The following is a 23,190-nucleotide window of genomic DNA, read 5'->3' on the forward strand; positions in this document are numbered from 1 at the left end:
ATGACTGTTATAATTAGATTATGTTTACACTTGTCTGCAATAGAAAATTAGAATGGATATTTTTAAAAAGAGCTTCGGGTTTGCTTCAGTATAAATGGGTTTCAAATGCTGATCTGTATTTTATAAAATAAGTTGCGGGAAAGGACAAGTATGTATTTTATATTGTGGAAAGAAAAAAACCAGCAAAAAACAAAACTTGGCCTCACCTCACTAGTATATATATCTAAGTTTGCTTTATATTTTTAAAATATGAGGCTCATCATTTCTTGTATATAACTGCTTCACAGAATCACTAAATTATCAAGGTTGGAAGAGGCCTTCAAGATCATCTTGTTCAACTGTCAACCCAGCAGCACCATAATCACCCTAAACCATATTCCCAAGTGCCACATACAGACAGCTCTTAAACACTTCTAGAGATGGTGACTCCATCACCTCCCTTGGCAACTTATTGCAATGCCTAACCACTCTTCTGATGAAAAAATTTTTCTGATACCTAATCTGAATCTCCTCTGTCTCAGTTTAAGGCCATTTCCCCCGGTCCTCTCACTGCAGGCACAGTAGAAGAGAACAGCACTCCTCCTTTCAGGTAGAGAGTAACAAGGTACCCCCTGAGCCTCCTCTTCTCCAGACTAAACAACCCCAGCTCCCTCAGCTACTCCTCAAGAAACTTATGCTCTAGACTTTACTGCAACACTGCTTGGTAGTGTTACTTGGAATATTTTCAGAAGGATTATCAGTTTCCTTTTTTGAGGGGAGGGGAAATCTGTTTTTTGTTTGTGGTGGTGTGGTTTTTTTCATTTCCCCCCCCTGCCCCCCAGCACTGCTTTTATCTCTACAGTTGCCCCATAGTTGTCCTCTTAGCAACTTACTGGGTAGTCATCCTAATGTCACATTGATTATTAATAAAATGATTTTATAAGGTAAAACTTGCTGACTGGAGTTCAGTTTTAAAGTGAAATCTTAATACTTTGACAAATCAGTTTGTAGATTACATTTACTACCCTGCGCTCTGTTATTGGCATAGATACTGAATGTGCAGTATTAGAGACTAATAATCTAATTTTCTGTATTGTTGACCCTAGAATCCCAGGGAACACGTGATGTTAACCTCACATGTATTTCCTGTGGCATCTTCTCACAACATAGAATTATCATGCAAGTCATGTTAGTCATGCAAGAAATATATATTTGACTAAGCTAGAAAATTAATGTATGAACAGGGTCTTGTTGAGCTTCTGGTAACTAAACATATACATTATTTCATCTGCTTTGAAATTATTGTGACAGTGCTGAAAAATAATGTTACTTCATAAAAAGTAACAGATGCTTGCCTGGTATTTTGTAAAGGAAAATAAATGCAGCTTTTAAAACAGGTTCTCCAGCAGTGAAAAATAAAAGGAACTTTTTTATTTAAGTACAGCAAAGTTATAAATACATGCAGTCAGCCATGTGTGCATCTAAAATGTAAGTATCCATCCTATGGGATGCAAGTCCTGTGGGTAGAGCAATACTGGATGAAATGCATTACAAAGGAAAACAGACTTTCTAACAACTCTACAAAACTGTAAGTGGAACTTTCTCATCATTTGCTTTTGCAGTAACAACCACTCAAGGCCTAGGGAACTGCAAAATTGTTTTGGTTTTAGATTAGTACAACAGTGACTTGACTGATGTATAAGTTGTTCTTTGTTCATAATCACTGTTCATTGTAGAAGCTCCCCTTCAGTGTCATGCATTAAACCTTTCATGGGCAGTTCTAGCTCAAGAACCACATATAGGTGCACACACACAGAGCGTATGATTTAGAAATAATCTTTGTTCTGATTCTAAAGATACATGTTATTAAAATTTAACACCATCTTCATTTTATTAAGCTTTTAATGGTAGTGTCAGTTGATAGGCAATATTTCAAAATCTCTTTGTTTTATAAAATGTTTTGGTGTTTGTCAGTATATTTCAAGTGGGATAATACTTTTAGTGTACATAAAAGAGAATTTGAGGACTTGAGTTTCTGTGTTTACATAAGCTCCTGTACTAATGAGTTGAACATCCTCAAATGGATGCACTGACAGCAGGGATTTGGCAGGCAGGTTCCCAGCCACTGATGCTGTTTGCTCCAGGCATGGAACTCTGCCCATAACAGTGAGGCAAGGACTTCATATGAGACGGGGAAAAAAACTCAAAGTGTGGATCAGAGACAGAAGAAAAGAGCTGCCTAAGCCAAGGACATGCTGCTTCCTCCTTAATGGCAATAATATTCAAGATTTGTGTGTTTGGCAGTGTTTCTGGATTTACAGTTCTTAGTCAGAAATCTTGGAGGCTTAATGCTATTGCCTAAATGTTAGATGTCTAATGCCACTTGAGATACTCTAAAATACTTCACCTGATTTCCAGAAGTACTTGAATCTCTGAGATGTCATAATTGCATCTTTCCAGCCTGTGATGAGGTCATATACCCAAGTGCAATCTCAAATGGTGGCAAATGCCTATGTTTAAGAAAACTGACTGGATTGTGCTTCCCCAGCTAAGCTGGGGGCATAAAAAACGTTTATGTGCATACACCCACATATATACACACACATACTAAAACCAAAACCCCAATAAAACCTTTCTACATTTGATTGGATTAAAAATTCAGTAGAAATAACCTTGTAAAAGAACATAATGACCTTTTAACTGATGTGGTGGATAAATGAGTAAATTCATAAAGGATAAGAACAGAGATTTCCAGACAGACAACAGCCCCTCCCCTAAAAAAACAACCAACCACCCACCCCCACCAAAAAATCCAAACAAACAGAACCCATTCACAAAATACCAAAAAAACCCAAACCACCTCCAAAATTAAAAATTTAAGACTCTTTCTTGTTATTCTTGATGTGTGCATACTCCAGAGAGACAGTGCAGCATAAGAAAGCGGATGTCCTGGTCCTCACTGGGAAACAGAAGGCACAAGTAGTCTGGGGAATGAGATTTTCCTAAATGCCTTCTTTACCAACTGCACAGCTGAATAGGGTTAGGAAATGGTATGGTAAAAGATTGAGTTTGAGCGTTGTATGAGAAAATTAATTTCTTAGATATGTGCTGGGTAAAAAAGACTAAGACCGCTATCCAAAATCCTCCCATCACCTCTGCAGTCAAGCTATTTTGTGGTCTGTTGACAAACATGAGAAAGTTCTCTCCTTTTGGTGTGTTAGTTCTTTGCACAGAAGTTAATGGGGTGGGGTTTTTTGGTGGTGCTTTTTTTTTTGACAGGGGAAAATTTTTGTTTGTTTCATTGAAGGTTTTTTTTCTGAACTGGGAATTATAACATGATAGGAAAGCTCCTACTTCATTGCTTACCTAGGTGAGTACTGGGCAGGTGTATATATATAGACCTGAGGAATTAGGCTTTTTTTTGAAGTATAAGCAATTTTTTCAAAAGACTGTAAGATGCATAAAGAATAGGAGAATAAATTGAACTTGAGAGAAGGAAAAGAAATTATTCATTTTCTGTTCGTATTTTGAATGAGGAAATAGTTTTCAGTGACAGTAGAATAACGTTTCCTGATTAGGATTCTGGGAAGGTGACACAAAGGAGCTAGATTAGTTTTCTTTTACCACCTTTGCATCCAGTGATCAAAAATACTGGATAGGATTGGTGAATAATGACCCTTGCAGTGGATGATGGCATCTGTAGAGAGCCAAAAATTTGCTGACTGAATGTTGCTTTTATAGAAATTCATATTGTGCAGAATTAAAAACTGCTGTGCTGCATGTTGCTATGGATAATTTGCTCAAACATGGAAGGAAACATTTCCTCTCTGCCTTCCCACCTATTTTCCTTTCTGAAAATGGGATATACTAAAATACATCATTTTGCTAAAAAGAGACATAAGGAGGATATGTGACGGAGAGGATTTGATTCCTGATGTTTACAGAGCATAAAGACCTGCCTTATTAAATAGATTCTTTGAATATTTGTGTTTAGCATCAAGTGAGATAACCTGTTTCCTTCAACCCAAATATAATGTCAGTGGATGTGAATTGTGCTGTTCAAAGAATTTTTGTATATTATTTCCTGTGATAAAGCTGCCGTAATTTACAGGTAAAATTATTCTGTGTATTCTGTTCTAATTTTTAATTAGAACACTTTCTATATGTTAAGAAATAGTTGGTGCTTGTATTTGTTTAGATAAAATATAAAGGACAGATTTTTTTTTTATGCTTAAAAGACATCAAATTAGGGAATAAAGAGAATAATAGTGTTTTCGGCCTAAATATACTTGGATGTGAGAGAAAGAAAAGAGAGACATCCCTTCATAAGCAAAACAGGGGAAGGATAGAGGGGAGTGTGTAGCTGGGATTTTTTTTTTCTTTGAAAGCACAGGTGATGACAAAGCTTAGCCATTCAAAGAAGAATATTAAAGCTAGCAGTGCAGATTAGTAATATTTATATTAATTTATACACTGCTTCTGGGGGATATTACAAGAGGTGAGAATCCTTCCGCGTACTTACTACTGGGGGAGTTCTGAATCTGAGTGTAGGCTTTTAAAGTACCCTAGCAGTTCATAGAACGACAGAATATGCTGAGTTGGAAGGGACCCATCAGGATCATCGAGTCCAACTCCTGGCATTGTATGAGACACCCCAAGAGTCACACCATGTGCCTGAGATGTTGTCCAAATGCTTCTTGAACTCAGTGAGGCTTAGTACTGTGACCACTTCCCCAAGGAGCCTGCTTCAGTATTCAACCATCCTCTAGGTGAAAGACCTTTCCCTGATAAGTAACCTAAACTTTTGTCAGTGTATTAATGATAATCATGCTTCTACCCTTCCCTCTCTTTGTGTGTTTGGATGTGTATGAATATTTGTTTCAGCTTATTGGTTGGGGTTTTTTTTCCCCCTCTATTCGGTGTGATTTATATGTTTATCCAGTTCCACGGCAACAAGTGAAACCCTCAGCTTGGGTAAATACTCAAGTTATTGAATATGAAAACTGAAAGTTTTCTTTGTAGCTTTGGCTTTGCTCCATTTTGTTTGTTAGTTGGAGTATTTTTTGTTTGTTTTAAACCTTCAGTACTCTTGAAATTTTGTGTAATTTTTATGCTACATGAGATATTGATGTTTAGCATCCTCTTACTCTCATACTCCATTGAGGTCATGAGCAGAATGTATGTAAGTTAGTTCATACATTTAATAATGCATAATGGAGAGAGGAGGTTTGTCTCTGTGCTTGAATATCTAGAGTAGCTAGTCATTATCTTTGACCTGCAACTCTAAAAAGACACTGCCAGAGGAAAAGGTTCTCTAAGATTCAGGTACATTGGTACTACATTTACTAGTAGTAAGTTATTGCTTTTCTCTGATGACTTTCATTAAAAATGTTCAATTGTGCCTCTTTTTTTTTTTTTTTTTCCTGTCATTAAAGAAGCAGTGAAGTAATATTCCGTAAGGTAACAGTAGGGTTTTTTTTTAAACTTTAGGTGAATTTGTGTTTGTTTGGGATTACTATATTTAGAGATCTATGGCTTTCGGAATTTTTATTTGAAGGAATGGTTCACAAGGTGTTATGTTTAAGCAGCAGATAGAAAGGAAAATCTTAATGATTCCACCCTAAGAAAAATGGCCATTAATTTGGAAGGAAAAAACATGTTTTCACTGTTTACATGGACTGTCATATATAAATCCCAGGACAGGTATCAGAGTAATTTAGCAGGTGAAAGTAAAGCTACTTCCAAGTCTTTCAGTATCCCTGTTGAGAAATACCTGTCACAATCTGAAAACGTTAGAATCATAGAATCGTGTAGCTTGGAAAAGACCTTTAAGATCATTCAGTCAAACTGAAAACCAGTGTTTGTCTTGAAAGAAAAAGGACTGGGCCAGACATCTTATTAGTGGATGGAGGATTAAACAAAAGGAAAAAAAGCCAACCTTGTAATCCTATGACCATCAGCTGAATTACTCTACATTAGGGATTTAATGAAGACCCCAAATGTGCTGTGAATATCTCTGTGGTTTTTAGAAAAGTCTGTTTTATTTAAGAGGTGTCAGATAAATAAATCAGCTCACTAGTTAGGGGACAAATGTCTTCCCCCCACCTGGGAGGGGGAACTCCATAATGCTGTCTTGTCCAGTTAAATATCTAGCATGTCAGCAAATTTGTAAAAGTTGGCTTGGCATATATAGAGTGCAAAACCAAAAGGTTTGAGGAGGTGAGGACAGGTTCTTTAAAAGCCAATTCAAGGATTTTGGGATGGCAAATTTAACTGACATTTGTTTCAAAATGGGTTTTACTCTCTCAACCCATTTCCAGCAAATCTCCACTGCAAAATCTCCCATCAGGAAAGCAAGTTTCACAAAAGCATAGCTCACAACACTTATTTTAGAAGTTGTAGAATATCTCTTTGTTTGTAAATTAAATTTTATTTCAATATAAATTTTCTAATTTGTAAATTTTATTTCTAAACAAAATGTCATAGATATGAATTGACTGTGTATGTGTATTTATACTTCTGTTTTCAATCTGTGTAACTTTTTATGTTTAAGTAGGTGTTATCTGTCAAGTGTTGAAGCAAGACTCAGATATAAAAATATCCCTTCCTTCCTAAACATAATTTAAAATGTGACATATGCATGTGTTGCATTTGTGTGTGCCTATGGATAGTTATAGAAAACACAATAAAGAAGCAGGTTTGATTACAGGGAAGTCTGGAAATCAGGTTTGATTAATTACCACTGTAAATTGTTCTGGCATTGTGCCAACCTGTGAGTGCCTTGGTTTAACTGAGTGACTACTGCTGAGGGGAGGAAACTGTGCTTGGGTCTCAAAGTTGATAGCACAGTAGGAGAAATGGTTGGCTGCGGTTGTATGCTCGCAGGGTTGTTTTGAAAAACAAACCAACCCCAAATAAATAACACTCCTTCCCCCAGCCCCCCCCACAAACAAAAACCCCTTACAGCTGCTCCTTCCCCCCAAATGTCCCATCCAAACATCCCAAGTCACTTACTGTTCAGTGAGAACACAGTGATCACAGAGAGTTTCTTTGTCCTCTCAGAAATGAGTGCTAAGGAAAAGCAGCGTGTCCGTGGTTTGGGTGGAGCATTTGCTAGGAACACCTGAGATAGGAAGTGTTTGATCACTTGCATTTTAAAATAAGTCTCCTTAAAATTTTCAGTGTTTTCAAGAGAAAAAGTGCCCAGTCTTGCTTAGGATGTATGACAGACTAAGGAATGGCAAATTATATCTACTGTGTCAGAAGAGAGCAGAATATACTTTTCGTTTTCCGGTCAGCTTTGTCAAGAGTTTTCTTTGGCTTGCTATTGAGATGTGCAATGAAGGCATCTTCCTAGAAAGGATGATTCTTTGGGGTTTTTTGGATATCAATAATGTTTAGCAAAAGTTACAAGATTTTTCTCAAAAGAGCTGTGGATGTTTTATGTAGCTTGCATACTTAAGAATTGACTGATCTTTACATTAAACTGCAGTGGGGAAATTAGTTTTCTTGAAGCACATACAGTTCTGAAGCTTACTCAGTCCAGTTCTGTTTTGCAGTTCAGCTGTGCAGTTCTGCTGAAACCAGTGCAATAGAAATCAATGTGGCTTTCTTGTATCACAATGGGTGCTTTTCCTTCTTTTCTGAGCATTGATAAAAGAAATGTTCTATATGTGTCTGTATTTTCTTCAAGTACTTATATGATTTTCGGGTCACAGACATTTCTAAGTCAGGATCAGAAAGCTCTGTTTTTTTCTACTTGTCTTGTAGTTATGCAGTATGGATTAATGGCAGGTATTTACCTGATTTCAGACATACTGGATAAAGACAAACTGGAATTTACATCTTCAACTATGTCTTAATAAATTGCAAATTGGGCTAATGTTTGTAATTGTAATCAACTGATAATTTCTGAACTAATTTTGTCTCTGGCTGGTGACATGTTTAATGTTGAAAATGGTTCTCACCCTTAGTTCTGATTGAAGAAGATTTGAAATGTGTTGATAGATTTTTACATATTCATTTAAACATAATAAAATAAAATGGGCTTGTTAAAAGTGGCATCTGAGTAGGTGTAGTATCTAGGTAGTTTTTGACAGTAATCTGAATAAACTTTCTGGTCCACTAGAAAAAAGGGTGAGTGATGAACAATTTTTCAAGCATTGATACCACCTAGTGGTGAAAAATATTGTTACTTTTTTATGTAATATGTATTCAGAATAATTTGAAGTTTGAGTTATATATAAAGAAAGGAGAACTAAACAGTCTGTTTTGCAACATTATCTATACATACAGGACTGCAAAGCTGTTTTGAGAATGGGCAGCTAGAATATGAAAACTTGCACTTCACTGATTGATGCTGATAGGGATGTTTAGGGATAGGTTTAGATACAGTTTTAAACATATTTACTCTGCACCATTAAAAAAATCATTAAATGCACAACTGAATGAGGGTTATGAGGACTTTGTACAGGTGTAAAAAAAAAAAAGGTCCTTTTAACATAGGTGTTTGTTTGTTTGTTTAAATAAATCTGTCTTTGGACTAGAACTTTGAATTCAGGTAACATTGAGGGTGTGGATATGGGTTGGGAATTCCTGGCACAATCATCAAAGAGATTTTGCAATGAACCAGGGTGGAGAGTTGGACTTGGGAAGCCCTGGCCTGGCAAAATATTGACTTTGATAAGTTCCCAGAACTGGTTCAGAATGGATCTGCAGCATTCATCCTGTGGGTACAAGGAGAAGATGACGTGTGAAGGGGACAGGCTGAAGGAAGGCAGGGCTCCTGCTTCTGTAGGTGGTACCAGTGTGTGCCAGGCAATATTGACTACAGCAATGGGTGCTTTGTATAATGCAATCTGTCAAGATCAGGTTATGGAAACTCCCTTTCTCAGTAAAATGCTCTCCAATTACTCTTTAAAAAAATGAAAAATTTTAGCCCTTTCAATTACAGTAGTATGTGAAACTGTCTTATCCCCATCTGCCGTAGGTCCAGTTATAAAGTTATGTGTATCCTTGTAACACCTGTATTGTGAAGATTAACATGTAAAATAGTAACAAAGCTAATTCTGACTGATGGATGTAGGCTGTTTTATTTTCCCCCTTTTGTGTATAGGTACTTGTTTCACAGTGGCAATCCCGAGCATCCAGGAGACATACTTCTAAACACGACTGTAGAAGTTTTGCCTTTCCAGGTATGAATGTATTGATTTTTGTCTTCTTCATTACAGGATAAAAGCAAAATCTCTTAACTTCATTGACTTTTTTAAAAGAGTAAGGGAGACATAAATACTTGTTTTGAGTGTATGATCTTTTTGCTCTGATGCTCTCACAGTTCTTCTTTTAATTGGATCTGTTCACAGAAGACTATGGTAACTATTCAGATGTTCATTCAGAGTGCAGTCTGCTACAAGTGCTGTTGATAATTTGGTGGTGAACAGTCATTTTTGTCCAGTTCACTGCTACTATTTAGAGCATAAAAACCCCCAGTCTTCCCTCTCCCATGTATTTTGAAAAATGGGAAACCTAACTCAATCTGCTTTTTGACGTAGTAAAAAAGTCTTAATTCAGGAATTGACACACATCCAGACCTTACTATATACTGAAATATATAGGTTCTTAAACGGAATGTGTACCTTTCTCCTGATTATTGATTTTTTTCCCCCATAAATCAGTCAGAGTTTTGTCACAGGAGAGCACTTCTTTACCTAAAGTATATTCTTGTTTGACACCAGATGGTATGGGTTCTTTTTCTTCAACCAGATATTACAGCTAACCACTTATATCACAGAAGTCTGTGAGAGGATTATGATATTACTTTGGACAAGTTTATTTTATTTAGTACTAAAATGGCAAAGTTTTTCTATCTTCTCCCATTTACCTGGTGTAGGAATCTTGACATCTATGCCTAAATTGCCATATTCTGAATCTTTGTTTTTTAACTTACTTTTTATTTATTTTTTTAAATTAAATAATTATGGAGGAGTTCACGTATCCATTTTTGCAGTCTGTCTTCCTTGGAGCGAGCAAAAATAGGAAATTATGACCACCCCCACCGCTAAAAAGAAATTTGTTAGTTTGATTCTAATTATACAACATGACATGTGGGATATTATATCATAAGATCTGTGGGTTTTGTTTCTCAAGACCTGGAAATACATTTAACTACAAAAACAGCAGCAGCCCTCACTTCATCTAAGCCCAAGATAAAACACGAATATACAAGGTAATGAGCAAAAATGTGCATCAAGCATCTCTTTTTTGGCTATACTTGGCTGTGAAATGTTCCTCAAACTGGAGCATCCCTTAAGGAAGTAATGCTACTGAGCTTCTATTGCTATTGATGCAATATGTGGAAAAGATAAACAGAAAATTCTCTATCTGGCCTGTTCCTAAGCCATTGGTGTCAAAAAAAATGTTGCCAGTATGAGGACAGCAACTCCTGAGGGACCTGTTTCTCCACGATGGACTTCAGTAGAGCTAGAAGCCCGTTCAGGTATTTCAACCCTGGTTCTCCGTAAGCAGAATTCAGAAAAACAAAAAACCCTTAGAAACCAGAATGTCCCCAGACTGTATTTGTCTGGGACTCAAGCAACAAATTAAAAAAAAAAGCCCCAAACCAACCCATAACAAAAAACTGCCCAAAACTCCCAAACAATAACAGCAACAACAACAAAAGAAAACCAAAACACCCACTCCCCCAAATAAAAAAAAACCAACCAGACCCACAAAAAAATCCCCACCACTTCTTCAGCATCTTCCCTGCAAAGTAGGAATTAAAAAAAAAGAAGCTGATGGATTTAATCTCCTGTTTTATCAAGCATTTTTAATTCATTCCTAGGAAATTCTTATAGTGGATCTTTCAGTATTGGATCATGTGATTATGGTTGTAATTTTCAAGCTGTTTTTCAAGCTCTATTTTACAACTTAATTTTTGGTGCTTATTAAGAAAAACTTACTGATCCCCATCCCTTTTCAGTGAGGCAGTGATAATTGCAATAATTCTCTCACTGGTCTGATGGCTTTTCATCTCACCCAAAGTCTTAGATCAAAAAGTAAGCTGTAAGTTTCACTTGTCCTGAGAGAAATCTGCTCTTGTTCAACCATAGGAAAAGAAGGCAAGATCCTGTCTTTGCTTTTGTTCTACCATGTATGCCAGTATCTGCTAAGTATTGTGTTCGTGTGGCAGTTACAATGTGAGTTACATAGGGCACTTAAAGTACACACATTTGTCTTTCCCTGGTGAAGTCATATGTCAAATGATCTCTTTCATGCTTTGTTATTCTAGAATGAAGAACTGGTATTAAGCAAAGAAACCAAAGACAAACGCTTAGAGGATGGTTACTTCAGGATAGGTATGTCACAGTAAAAAGAAATCTGTATTGTTACTACTACAACGGTCAAGACATTTTCATTAAAACCAAAACAAACCTAAACCTGATTCTTGATCACTCATTTTTGGGTACATGACCTTGTAGGCTTTACTTAATATTGTTTTCACTATTTCTTTTCTGAGACTGATGTACTAAACAAAGATCTGTTGTGACTCTCTTAGTTGAAGTGCAGCTACATTCAACTTTTCTGCCAGGATTAATCACCTAGGTTATAGTAGAGGCATTTCCAGGTTGTATAAGATCACCTCTTCTGCTCTGTGACTGCACAAGTGCCTTGGTGTGAGCTGTGTGCTTGGCCTGGATATGAACTCACTCTATAGAAAATCAGCTGTATCATCATAGGATGAGATTGGCATTTCCACAGCCAAGTGGCTTTTGGGGAAGGTGCCTGGATACATATCAAGAAAGAGAAGTTTTACTCATGGATTGTATTTGTTGCTGGACATAGGTTGGGCAGCCCTGTTATAATGAAAGCACATTTTTTGTCTCAGTAAATTACTGTAAATACACCGCCAGCATATTTGGTATTTTAAGATAAAATACAGTTTTTCCTTAGAGATCAAATTGTTGTGTATATGAGTGTAAAATCTAACTTGGCTTTTAAAGTGGGTTCTTACTCATCCTAATATAATTGAAGATGCTTTAAATAGGAACATTTTGCATGAATGATATACCTTGTCTTTACTCCTTCTTGAAAACACATAAGGCAAAGGCTTTATGTTTAGTTCCATGATATTAAATGAATACCTGTGCCAAAATCTTCACAGAGTTTGAGGTGCTAATGCCTTTAGGCAGTTTCAAAGCTTTTATTCTTACATGTAATCCTGTTCAGATCAGTGTGCTCTGATGATACACTTCATATTGTTTGCTGCTGCAAAGCTTAATCTGATGTCAGAATTGCTCGCTGTCTTTTTTGTTTCAGGAATGATACCAGTCAGTAGGTTTCACCTGTGAACTGTGATGCTACAGAAACACTTTTCTGGACACAAATTTTTTACTTCATTTTGTTGAACAGGACTTAATCGAGGATACACTTTTGCTTCTTTTGCAGGGAAGTTTGAAAACGGTGTAGCTGAAGGAACAGTTGACCCCAGCCTAAACCCTATTTCATCATTCCGGCTTTCAGTAATACAAAATTCAGCCGTTTGGGCAATTCTGAATGAGGTAAGAGGTGGTATAACATTTAAAAATATAACCAGCAAATGTGAGATTTCTTTATTCTGTCAGTGTTTTGAAGCTCAAACTTTTGGCTAACACTGAAAATAGCTACCTCTTAGAAATGTAATACACTAAATGGTGACTTATTTTTTCTGATTCTCTATTTCAGATTCATATTAAAAAGATTACAAACTGATCGTGGAATTCTGCTTTAGAGGAAAAAGGATCCTTGAAAACTTTTCCTATAAAATCTGACATCCTTAGCAAATCACAAATTGAAAATACTGAGCATGCACCTTAATTCCAAATTTCATTCTTTTCCACTTGAACTCTACCTCTTGTGAAACCTACTGTAGATGAGAAGATTGTATTTACCCCTTCTTATCTGATCCATCCAGAAACTGATGCTCCACACTGATAACGTTCGTCTGAGGCCCAAGTTGTCCTCCACTTTAATGTGACTTTACCATCTTATGGTTACAAAACCCTGCTATGCTTAAACTGTACTATTTTGATAGTATAGTAATATAGAGAAGTTGTACATATTGTTACATTCCTTGAAGAAGAAGAAAAAAATATAATTATTGTTAAATATGTTTTATGAAGGGGGTACTTTCGGAGTTCCATTTATTTTCTATAACAAGAACCCTCTTTTATAGACTGTCAGGGATATATATTAAAAATGTTAGGGATATTTAATTTATTAAAATAATTTGAAAAGTACATATTTTTATGCAGTAAAATTTTAAATTGATATAGTTTTTTTATGAATTCTCTAGTTTAAGTTATCTTTCTACATTTTTCTTTGGAGATGCAAACATAAATTAATACCATATTTCAAATTTACTGCCATGTTTAAAAAAAACTAAATTAAGTTTCTAAATTACATAGTTTTGTACACAGAATCTGAATGATGTGCAGAGGCATAAACAGAGCCTCTGAAGAACATTATTCTTTGGGGCTATGAAATTCCACTATGTACAGTTTGTAGCCACATAAAAAGCATGTTAAAATGTCTTGTTTTATATTATGTACTAAATCGGCAGTGATTTTAGATCGAATCCATTGCATTTTAGAAGAATTTTTTTTTTTATTCCAAACAGTTATTTCTAAAAATCTTTGTAAACATTTCCTAGCCTGAACAAATTCATTTTCTGTCCTGAAAAAAATAATTCTCCAGCTTTGTTTTGGAGTGATAGAGGTTACTTTACATCAAAAGAACAAATAATACATAGATACATTTGATCTATGGAGGTCTCCTTTTAAAAAGTTCTGTTAATATAGTGTTCATTTTGGATACATTACAGTTTATTTTTATTTTCTTCCGTTGTTCAAAAACAACGTTTTAGTTTTGACTTCTTTATTGATGAGTGTAGTAACTCACATGAACTTTTTACTAGGAACTAAATTTGGCCTCAAGTTAGTACCCTGCCTTTTCGTTTCAAGGGAAACAACAGTGATCTTAAATGAATCATAAACTCAGTCAGGAACAAAACATGGTTTGGATTACATCCAGGGGGGAATTGTTGCAGTACTAATGCTGCTGGTGCTGCTCCTAATAGTCTTTCTGCTTAGGTGCTTATATGTAAGGCACAGGCATGGGAAGATTTCAGTTAGTCAGAAATGATCAGGAAAAAGAGAGGCGAGAATTCCTCCCTTTAATAGGAAAGAAGTGCCTGACTGACACTGGAGGGAGGCATCTACCTTGGCCTGGGGATTCTCAGCTGGGCTATGAACAAGCCTCCTGGAACCGACATCTCGAAAGCTGGAGAGTTTTCCCTGTGGGGAAAAAACCCCACTCTGCTATTCCCAACATAGAATCATAGAATTGTTTAAGTTGGAAAAGACCTTTAAGATCTTTGTGGTCAGGGTACAGATGCACAAAACCTGTTGCAGGGTCCCTGATCTAGAGTGGGGATCTTGAATTTATACCTCCAGCATTATTTGGCTAATAGATCTGGCCTCTCTTTTATGACACGTTTATAAGGAGCAGGAGCCTAAACCTGACTCTTCAGCACTGCAAACCATCACCACTGGGGTATAGAGTCAATCTGTCTTTTCTTCTGCCTTGTTGGAAAGTGGTGTCATAGCTTTGACAGTTTAGCAATATTCAAGTTGAAGAGCTTAACTGTTTCTACAGACTGTTGTCATTTTGGTTTAGCTGTGTTGTCTGGGGACACAGGGAAGACAAGATTTGTACACAGAGGCAAGACCTTCTGTTTAGACTGACTGGTGTAAGTTCAAGTTAGAAAGCTACCAGGCAGGCCTTGTTTACTTTTTCTGATCACATCAGGTGGTCTAAATAAAATGTTACTTGGAAAGCTCGCATTGCCCATGGAGACTGTGGGCATAAGCTAAGTACTGGCCACATAAATGGAGTTTATTCTTGGATTTTGGAACCTGGGTGACTAGGCTCTGATCCCGGGTGACTCTAGCCTGTTGTGGTGCTACAGCCCCGTTTGTCACCTGTATAATGCCGTGCCATCAAATTATTGACATGCAATGGCTTTTTATCACACATTACCTAGCAAAGGTCTGAGAAAGTATTGAGGCGTTCTTCTCATCTGTGTTGGTGGATGAATGATGCAAGTTATTTACACTAGACTTATTTATTACAATTCAGACTGCAGAAATATGTTAGATATTGAAGTTTCTTAATATAATTAGTTTTGCTGACAGTGACCTTTTCCATTTTTCCATAATTTCAGAAGGTTACTGGTACCACTTGTTGGAGAAATCTGTGTGCTTATTCTAAAAGCATTACTATTCCTGAGGTTTCACAGTAGTTAAGATGATTCATTGCTAATATACTTAAATACATGGATCCCTACCACACTGATTGCAGAACTCCGGTTAACAGTAGTTTTCAAAAATGTTGAGAAGAGATTTATCCAAGACAACATATTACTGCTTGGTAAAATGGGGATGGTTTCCTAAAGACTAGTGTATCTTTACTATATCATACTACCAGGAGTTGAAAACTTGGGCTGCTTTAATAGTTCCAATGTTCCTGAGTTTATATGCTCTCTAAATAAAAGTGCCACATTAAGACAAATTACATTTCATGGATTCAGGTAAATTCAGAGATGGTGTAATCAGGTAGTTCTGCAAATTTGTTTGGAAATTTTGCTGAAAAATATAAAAAGCAAGGAGGATATTTTCTATCTAGTTATTTCCGCAGACAGCTATTTTGGGCTTTCTACCTTTCAAATTCCAATCCCCAAGTCAGGCTAAAGTGGTGAAGTAAGTGCTTAGGCAGTTTGGCTCACCAGCCTTTAGCTCAGGCACTGTTTGTGATGGATATACTCCAGAGGGGGCCGGTGTCTCTTGCAGATGTCCGTCCTAAGTGACAGCATTGCCATAAGAGATCTTAAACAGTATCTTAAACCTGTTAAATTATTTGGGGGAGTTTTTCCCTACATGTATTTAATTTCAGGTTATTTTTGTTGTTGCCTTAAAAATCCCCTCTAGGCCTCTGAATCTTAGCTATACAGTAATGGAAAGTGTTTCAAAATAAATTGCATTATCCTATGATCCTGCTAGCTCCTTCTGATGCTGTTAAAGCTTCAGAAAACTGAACTTTTGTGAAACCAAAGGCATTGCCAGAAACCTTCATTATCCGGGCAGATTATTCTTAACTTCTTGTACTGGATGCCAGACAGACTCGCCAATACGAGCTCTGGCTTTTGTGAGCTGATTAGGATTGCTTGGGACCAAGGAAATACAAGGCTTGCAGTATAATGTTGCTTTGCTCTTTCAGTGGGTAGTCCTAATGAAAACTTTGTAAATAATGTGAACAGGATGTGATCCCAAAGTAGCACTTTTTATTTTCTTAATGAGTGTTTCTAAAGCACTGTAGAAGGCTTTGAGCTTTTGCAGGCATCTCAAACAGGTATTTGCATTGATGGAAAAAAATTTCTGTAGATATATTTGTTTTTTCTCTACTCAAAGATGGCTTAGAAAAATTCAAAGATAAACATATGATTCATGGACCAAGAAAAGACTGGACTCTTCTGTCTTGCTGCTACTACAGCTAGACACTGTTTCAAAAGCAGTTTTTAAATACCTTGAGTCAGTTTAGGCAAAGCAATTTGTACTTTGCCCCTGTGATACACAATTCCTTGAATGGGCTGGAGTGTGATTAGTCTTTGGAAAAACTGAACAACTGTGTAACAGTTTCCTTTTGTTTTTTTTGAAATATATTTTAATTTCACTCATCTCTGTATTTTGTTGGAAATACTTGCTCCACATGAAGTATTGTAGTAATTTGTAGTTTGCCTCCAACTTTGAAAGTACTGTTTTAGTCTTGTGGGGAAAAAGAAGAATGAAATCTTTTCAAACCTTGCTCTCCTGAAATACATTAACCCAAGGTTCTATATTTGTTCTTACTAGAAAGGATGTATTCTGAAAAGTAACTGTAGTTAGAAAGGGTTAAAAAAAAAACCCTTGTATTTTTAAATCATCTTTACAATCACCAGCATAATGCTGAAACATTAAACAACTGGTGTTTTCAGGCTAACATTGATTGCTGACTTAAAACACACACCCTATGGAGACCTGGTGAATTGGTCCTTGAGAGTGTCACTTTTCTGACCCGAGGGGTCTCTGAAGGGTTTTGCTAATTTCTGCTGTAAACAATGAGCTGCCAGAAGTTAAAGTAGCTTAATTTTGAGAATGATGAAGCCTTCTTTAAAGAGGGTGAACTTTGATATCTCTAAAGGGAAGGTACACAGGCCCCGAGTCCTTCAATGGTATCTAAAGGGCACTAAATATGAATTTTTACTCTTGAACTGAAGTGGGTGATCACTGGTGCTAGGATTCCTGTTAGGAAAAAGGTGTACAGTTAGGCTGCAGCTGCCTGCAGGACGGGAGTTTGTGCTGTTTGCCAGGGAGGGAGCAGGTCCTGACTGGAATCCTTCGCCTTCCGTGGATCAGCAGTTCAGTGCTTTCCTTGTTAAAAGGAGAACTTTGCTCAGCATTGCTGAGAGGGAAACACACTTCTCTTCAAGCCTTAACAGTGGCTGAGACACACAGTACTGTAAGATGCACTGCCAGCATATTTGGTATTTTGAGATAAAATATAGTTTTTCCTTAGAGATCAAATTCTAGTATTGAAATATAAAGTCTTACTGTAACCAGTTTACTCTTGTGTTGTTTTGGAAACTGAATCCTAGTGAACACCATGTTGGAAAGCTGTCATCTTCACTCTCCATAAGGTATTGTTTGTGATGGTCAGTTTATACTCCTGCCTTGTGGACTTTACAGCTGCAGGCATTGCCACGAGCCCACCCTTGTAGCCAAACTAATTTGTACTTTTTTTCCATGTTCATTGACCTGCCAATCAAAATGGTGGATGTAATAATACCCACTGGACTGCTAGAGATTGGGTTTAAAAACTTGCTGCTATTTCTGGAAACCTGATATGGGTCATGTTAATTGTGCCTTTCATCACTGTTTCTTCTGTGTGCCAGAGCTGTCCATGTATATTTGAAGTAGTCACTAAAATAAATCTGTTCTCAAGTTCTTTCATGCAAGGAGAGGACAGATCTCTATCTAGAGACAGTTGTTGCTTTACCATCGCAACACTCTTAAGATCTATACTTTCACACAGTCCCAAGGCAAGGTATTCCAATACTGCTCTTCAATAAAACTGCTTTTTGGTGTCACTTAAACCCCTTATAATGTAGAGCTTATACCAGTATGTGCAAAATACCTGCAGTAAGAGTTATGCTACATAGACTTGTTGCAGTTAAATTTAAGCTACAGAGATGTACAAGTAACTTGTTTTTAGGAATGTACTGAGAAAGTATTTGAACAAAATTGCTAACATGTTTACTGTTGTAAATATTTTAATAAAAAAGGACACTTCAAACTTTTTTACACAATTATCTACAATAAAGAGAAATTTACAACCATTTACAAAATGTTCTAAATTTTTTTTTACTGTCAAAAACGGCTAACGTAAAAAGAAAATAAACATTAGATACATGAAGTCCTGGGTTTATTTCACTCTGTATTTATAGAAGGAGCAAAGCATCTTGGTGAAGTTCCATCCACATGCTAGTGAGATCAAATAGAGCATGATGAGAAGTGCAAAGGGATACAAAAGAATAGCTGTGTTCTTCAAAAAGGGCAATGCTGAAACAGAAGCAACAATGAAGCAAGTATAAAGAAGTGCTCTTTAAAAAAGGTGCTTCATGTGGAGTGGCCTTGGGGCAAGACAGCAAGAAAAAATAGTTCTGCTCTACTGTCGTCCTCGGGCATCTCTGCCCTACTAGTCCTACTGTTACTACATAATGCTTTTTGAAACTGCTTTACCAAAAACTGTGGCCTTAGACTCATTAAAGAATTTTTATCTAATGCAAACATCTTGAAGTGGATTTACAGAGGAACAAGGAAACGAAGTTGTGGTTCTACAGGTCTAATAAAAGAAGGGAAGTTGGTAAAGTGGAGAATACAAATTCTCTGGTTAAGATGTACACTCAGCTGAAAATCCAGATGGGTAAATTTCTATCAAACTTCTTTTACCACAAAGAAAGAATTACTTCAACACCCAGCTGAGCCTCTGCTTTACAAATTAATAGACTAAGATCAAATTAATAGACTGAAAACATGCTCTTGTTTTTAGTCAAATGAATACAAAAGAAATTGATGTCACTCACCACTGTATCCTAGGAATGTCACATAGATATAATAGCCGATGGCAATCAACCATAATGTATTCCCAACAAAATACCCAATGACAGAGTCAGATATGATGACATCTGCAAGAGATAACTGCTCTCAGCTGTTTTGATAGCACACCATTTTGAAGCAGAGAGCTCAAAGTATTCTACTTACAGTTGATGAAGAACAGCTGGATAAAATGCAAAATTACTAGAAGTGGGTAGAAAGCATTCAGATGCACATCAAAGGCATACCCCCACTCCACATCATAGTCTCTGTTCTGCTGCTTCACCAAATACTTATTAGAAATGAACCTACATAAAAAGATATTTGAGACTATTGTTAATGTGAATCTATAAAGTTGACAATCAAAACAGGTTTGACATAGTAAGTCATATGCAATTCCAATTCTCCACCCAAAAGTGTCTGCTATCTGGGAGAAAAAACATGCAAGAATCATGCAGACCAGACCATTGTTAAAATGTTTTTGTTAAAACTATGATTACATCCCCCTGCATGCGACAGTGTGGTGGGGGGAAACAGTTTTCCCCCCTGCAGTTATAAAATGGTAACCACCCAGGGGGTGGTGACCCTTGAAGTTCTGAGGTTTTACCCAATGAGTGCTTCTGCAAAATATAAACATATCACAAGCAGAACGGAAGAGAAGGTAGTTGTAGTTTTGGGGTGGAAGAAGTAGCCATGTTGTAAAGCCACGAGGAGAAGCAGCAGCAGCCCCACTGGGGGCTGGGCCCCCCAGCCCAAGCTGGGGGGGCTGCAGGGACTTGGAGCAGTGTTAAACTGAGCTAAGTGCCTGTAGCTAGGAAGCTGAAGGAGTTTTCTCCACCGTGAGTGGGCAGACGGAGCAGCGGCAGAGGCAGCAGCGGACAGAGGACAGTGGCAAAGAGCCAACAGATAAGAACTGAAGAAGCAGCAAACAGCATGCAGCTGCAGCCAAGGCAGACACAGAGTTGTCTGAGAGAGCCGAGAGAGAGCTAAGAACTGGATTTTGGGGTTCTCAAACCACGACAGACAGCCAGCTGGAACACTGCCGGTAATACAGAAACAAAATGCTTCTTTAAAGAAACCAGCGCTACAATCTTATCAATGCAGCCACAAGCTGCGACTTCTCTCTGTACACACAGGGAGGAAACTTCAGTAAAGTGCCCATACAGGATCAGCACACATCACACGAGATGGCTTATTTCATCTCTACAGAACTGGTGCACTGCAAAGACAGGAGGAGAGCTGGATAGTGCTCATAACATGAGTCTATTCTTACTGAAAAGAAAAGCAAATGGAATGTGCACTGCTTGGTGTTAGAGGCTACAGAATAAGCCTTAGGACTGTGCTTCAGCTTAAGTTCTGCTGACATAACAAAATTTATCACATTTAGAAGAGGAACAAGAAGTCAATACATGCTCAGAAATGAGTTAAGGGACCAGAGTTTTCATGAAAGCTTCCTCTGACATACTCTTTGTGCCAAGGGTGGGGTCAGAAGGAGGCAGAGCCTGGGGGTGAGGTGAGATGAGGCAAGGCAAGAAGGGGTTTAGACTCTTTAAGAATGGGGGGAGTTTTTGGAAAAAAGGGTGAGCCTGCACTGGAAGAAGGGACTTGAACCGAACTGGAGCCAGATGACTAGTACTGAGGCCTGCAGGAAGCCAATTAAAAGATAGAGGAAAATCAGCAGATGCTGAAGCCTTCCCAGTTCAGAAGACTGCACCCTGAGGCACAAATTGCTAGAGAATGGCAGGCTAGGAGCAGAGAGCTTTACTATAAGCTCTTCTCCAAGCAATTTATGGGTTGCTGTCCCAGACACAAGCATAGGTCAGATGGACTTTTCATCTGTCAGCTACAGTTCTTGTACGTGCCTCTTCCTGAAGTTTGCAGGAGTTCCTGAGGCCACTGTTTGAAAGGAATTTATCCCTTTTCCAATCAGCATCAGTTTAAGATGTCAGCTGCATCACTAAGAACTCTTCTAAATGCTACTTTCTTAAGTTCTTGGTAAAATAAAAATACTTTCTTTGGTGCCCTCCCTTTGCCACAGCACAGAAACAGCAGCTTCCCATTGTTTCATGGCTCCCTCATTGCTGCAGGACACATCCACAGTGCTGAGGCCTGGATTGTAAGCTGACCTGCTCCTGCCTCTCCACTTCTGCAAGTCCCTGGACACTAGAGGATAAAACCAGCAGTGAATAGCACCAAAGCAGCGAAGCTGCCACATGTGAGACAGAACGGATGTGGCTTGTCGTGGCACTTGCTAAAATCTTCAGCAAGGAGCGTGGGCTTAAAGAGAATCATCCTCAGTCTTACATTGCTTATTTTTTTCATTCGTTATTCTGATTGAACAGTTTGGGTTTTTTTGAACACATTTTTTATTTGGCATTACTGCTGACTATTAACCATCTCAAAAGAAAGAAAAGAAGCTGGAATGTTTACCGTAATACACACTTCCTGATTTTTTTTTAATCTTTTGCAAGAAATAGTGAAGAAAAAGATGTGTTCTTTTTTATTGCAACATTTTGAAACAATTACTACAACAGCACAAAACTTATAGGCAATACTTGCTTAATAAGTTTACCCTAAACAAAGAACCAAGTGTCTTGCAAACAGCAGAGGACTCTCCACGTCTGAACAGCAACACTGAACTCAGTTTCAGAAGTCACTACTTACCACATCAGAGTTGCAATCAGGAGGCCAACGCCAACGCAGTCTATGAATACAACCCAAAGTAGCAGCTTTATTGTTTCAAAAAACCCCATGTCCAGCACAAATCCAAATCCTACAGTAGACACTGAAAGCAGAAAAAGATTATTAAAGTCAGCTGTAGAAAAGAAAGCATGAGATCTTAAACTGAATATACTGTTATGAAAACTCCACTTTCCTTTTTATTTTTTCCCCCCAAGATTTTTAGTCCAACAGCTCATTTTTTTCCACCAAAATCTAGATATAATGTAATTTATTCAAAATATAATCCCTCTCACAGATTGAACACTCGTCTGTACTTAGGCTTAATTGTATTTCTCCACTCAAACTATTTTTTAAAAAATTCACACAATGCTAAAATAGAACATTGTTTTAGAAAAGCTCCTGGTGAACTCAAACCACGTGCGTGGTGATATATAGTTTTATTTCAAAGTTATATGAAATATTTTTGCTATTACAAATAGCAATATGCTGTTTAACAGAAGACAACTGGGATAATACTGAATTTGCAGTTCAGTCACTTAGATGAGCTGCTTTGTTTATAGCTTAATTCTGCAATATACAGAATCTCACTCGGGCCTTTATGGTAAAAACAGTATTTTATCCATAATGTTCAGGTAAACCAAATATTCAGTATTTTTTAAGTAAAGCACTACTGTGTGGTATGGGGTTTTACTGCTGTCTGTAAAGTTACAGGGAACTGCATAGCTTGAAATGCAACAGAAAATGAGTTGCAACAGAGATCAATTCAAGACTAAAGTTTTAGTTATGCCTATTCCATTTTCTAATTCCTATCTTAACTTCCAAAAGGTTAGGCCCTTTTCCTCTATTCTACTTTGACTAAAGGATGATACATATGGACTGGTCTCTTTTTTGCGTGTTATTGGAAGGAAAATGAATATTTATCCCCAAACTTTCCCTCCCTCTCCCTTACGCTGTCTGTTGTCCCGCACTCACCGCAGAGCCAGATACTAAGCAGTACTAGGAAAGCAGGATCATCTCTCGCCCATTGGTCCTTTGTCTGTTTTCTGTAGTGAAAGTTCCTGTAAACCCTCTGTGGTGAAGTGAACAAATAAAGCATCTGCCAAAGCGCAAACTCAAAGTCCATCTGTCGGAAGTGGAAGAGCCTCCGCAGGTACTTGTAGCGTTTCGCTCCGGCCGTGTGCCTTGCAGCATCCCTGGGGCTCAGCGCACCATTGCCCTGGCTCCGAGAACTAACCAAGGTGGTTGGCAGCATCTTGCTAAAGAAAGAATTTCAAAAGATGTGTTTGGTTTTGCATACAGTGACGGC

The 23,190-nt window shown here is 37.5% G+C and overlaps 2 protein-coding genes across 2 annotated transcripts in view; one reads left to right on the forward strand and one right to left on the reverse strand.

Moving 5' to 3' along the window:
• The window catches only part of MGAT4A (alpha-1,3-mannosyl-glycoprotein 4-beta-N-acetylglucosaminyltransferase A), a 72,706-nt gene extending 59,060 nt beyond the window's left edge, over positions 1 to 13,646 (forward strand). Inside the window, exons 13-16 of the mRNA XM_008934180.2 lie at positions 9,095 to 9,173; positions 11,267 to 11,333; positions 12,424 to 12,536; positions 12,700 to 13,646. Of these exons, the coding sequence (XP_008932428.1) occupies positions 9,095 to 9,173; positions 11,267 to 11,333; positions 12,424 to 12,536; positions 12,700 to 12,726 (286 nt within the window). The 3' untranslated portion in view covers positions 12,727 to 13,646. The remainder of the gene's footprint in view (positions 1 to 9,094; positions 9,174 to 11,266; positions 11,334 to 12,423; positions 12,537 to 12,699) is intronic.
• A 4,046-nt stretch (positions 13,647 to 17,692) lies between these two features.
• On the reverse strand, positions 17,693 to 23,159 carry UNC50 (unc-50 inner nuclear membrane RNA binding protein). The gene is made up of 5 exons (XM_018084175.3): positions 22,857 to 23,159; positions 21,867 to 21,987; positions 19,371 to 19,510; positions 19,193 to 19,294; positions 17,693 to 18,668 (listed from the first exon to the last, which is right to left on the reverse strand). Exons 1-5 carry the CDS (start codon positions 23,134 to 23,136, stop codon positions 18,532 to 18,534), a joined length of 780 nt encoding a protein of 259 aa, XP_017939664.1. The 5' UTR covers positions 23,137 to 23,159; the 3' UTR covers positions 17,693 to 18,531.
• Positions 23,160 to 23,190: the final 31 nt, after the last annotated feature.

The sequence above is a fragment of the Manacus vitellinus genome, unplaced genomic scaffold, assembly GCF_001715985.3.
Source record: "Manacus vitellinus isolate BGI_N305 unplaced genomic scaffold, ASM171598v3 scaffold_7_pilon, whole genome shotgun sequence".
Taxonomy (NCBI): domain Eukaryota; kingdom Metazoa; phylum Chordata; class Aves; order Passeriformes; family Pipridae; genus Manacus; species Manacus vitellinus.

What these genes read in the sequence shown, in the direction of transcription:
- UNC50 (XM_018084175.3), bottom strand. Translation starts at nt 23,136, where the DNA reads ATGCTGCCAACCACCTTGGTTAGTTCTCGGAGCCAGGGCAATGGTGCG. An exon ending in CCAGCTGTTCTTCATCAACT is followed by an intron (nt 19,295 to 19,370) that starts GTAAGTAGAATA and finishes TATCTCTTGCAG; the next exon opens with ATGTCATCATATCTGACTCT. An exon ending in GACATTCCTAGGATACAGTG is followed by an intron (nt 18,669 to 19,192) that starts GTGAGTGACATC and finishes CTTCTGTTTCAG; the next exon opens with CATTGCCCTTTTTGAAGAAC.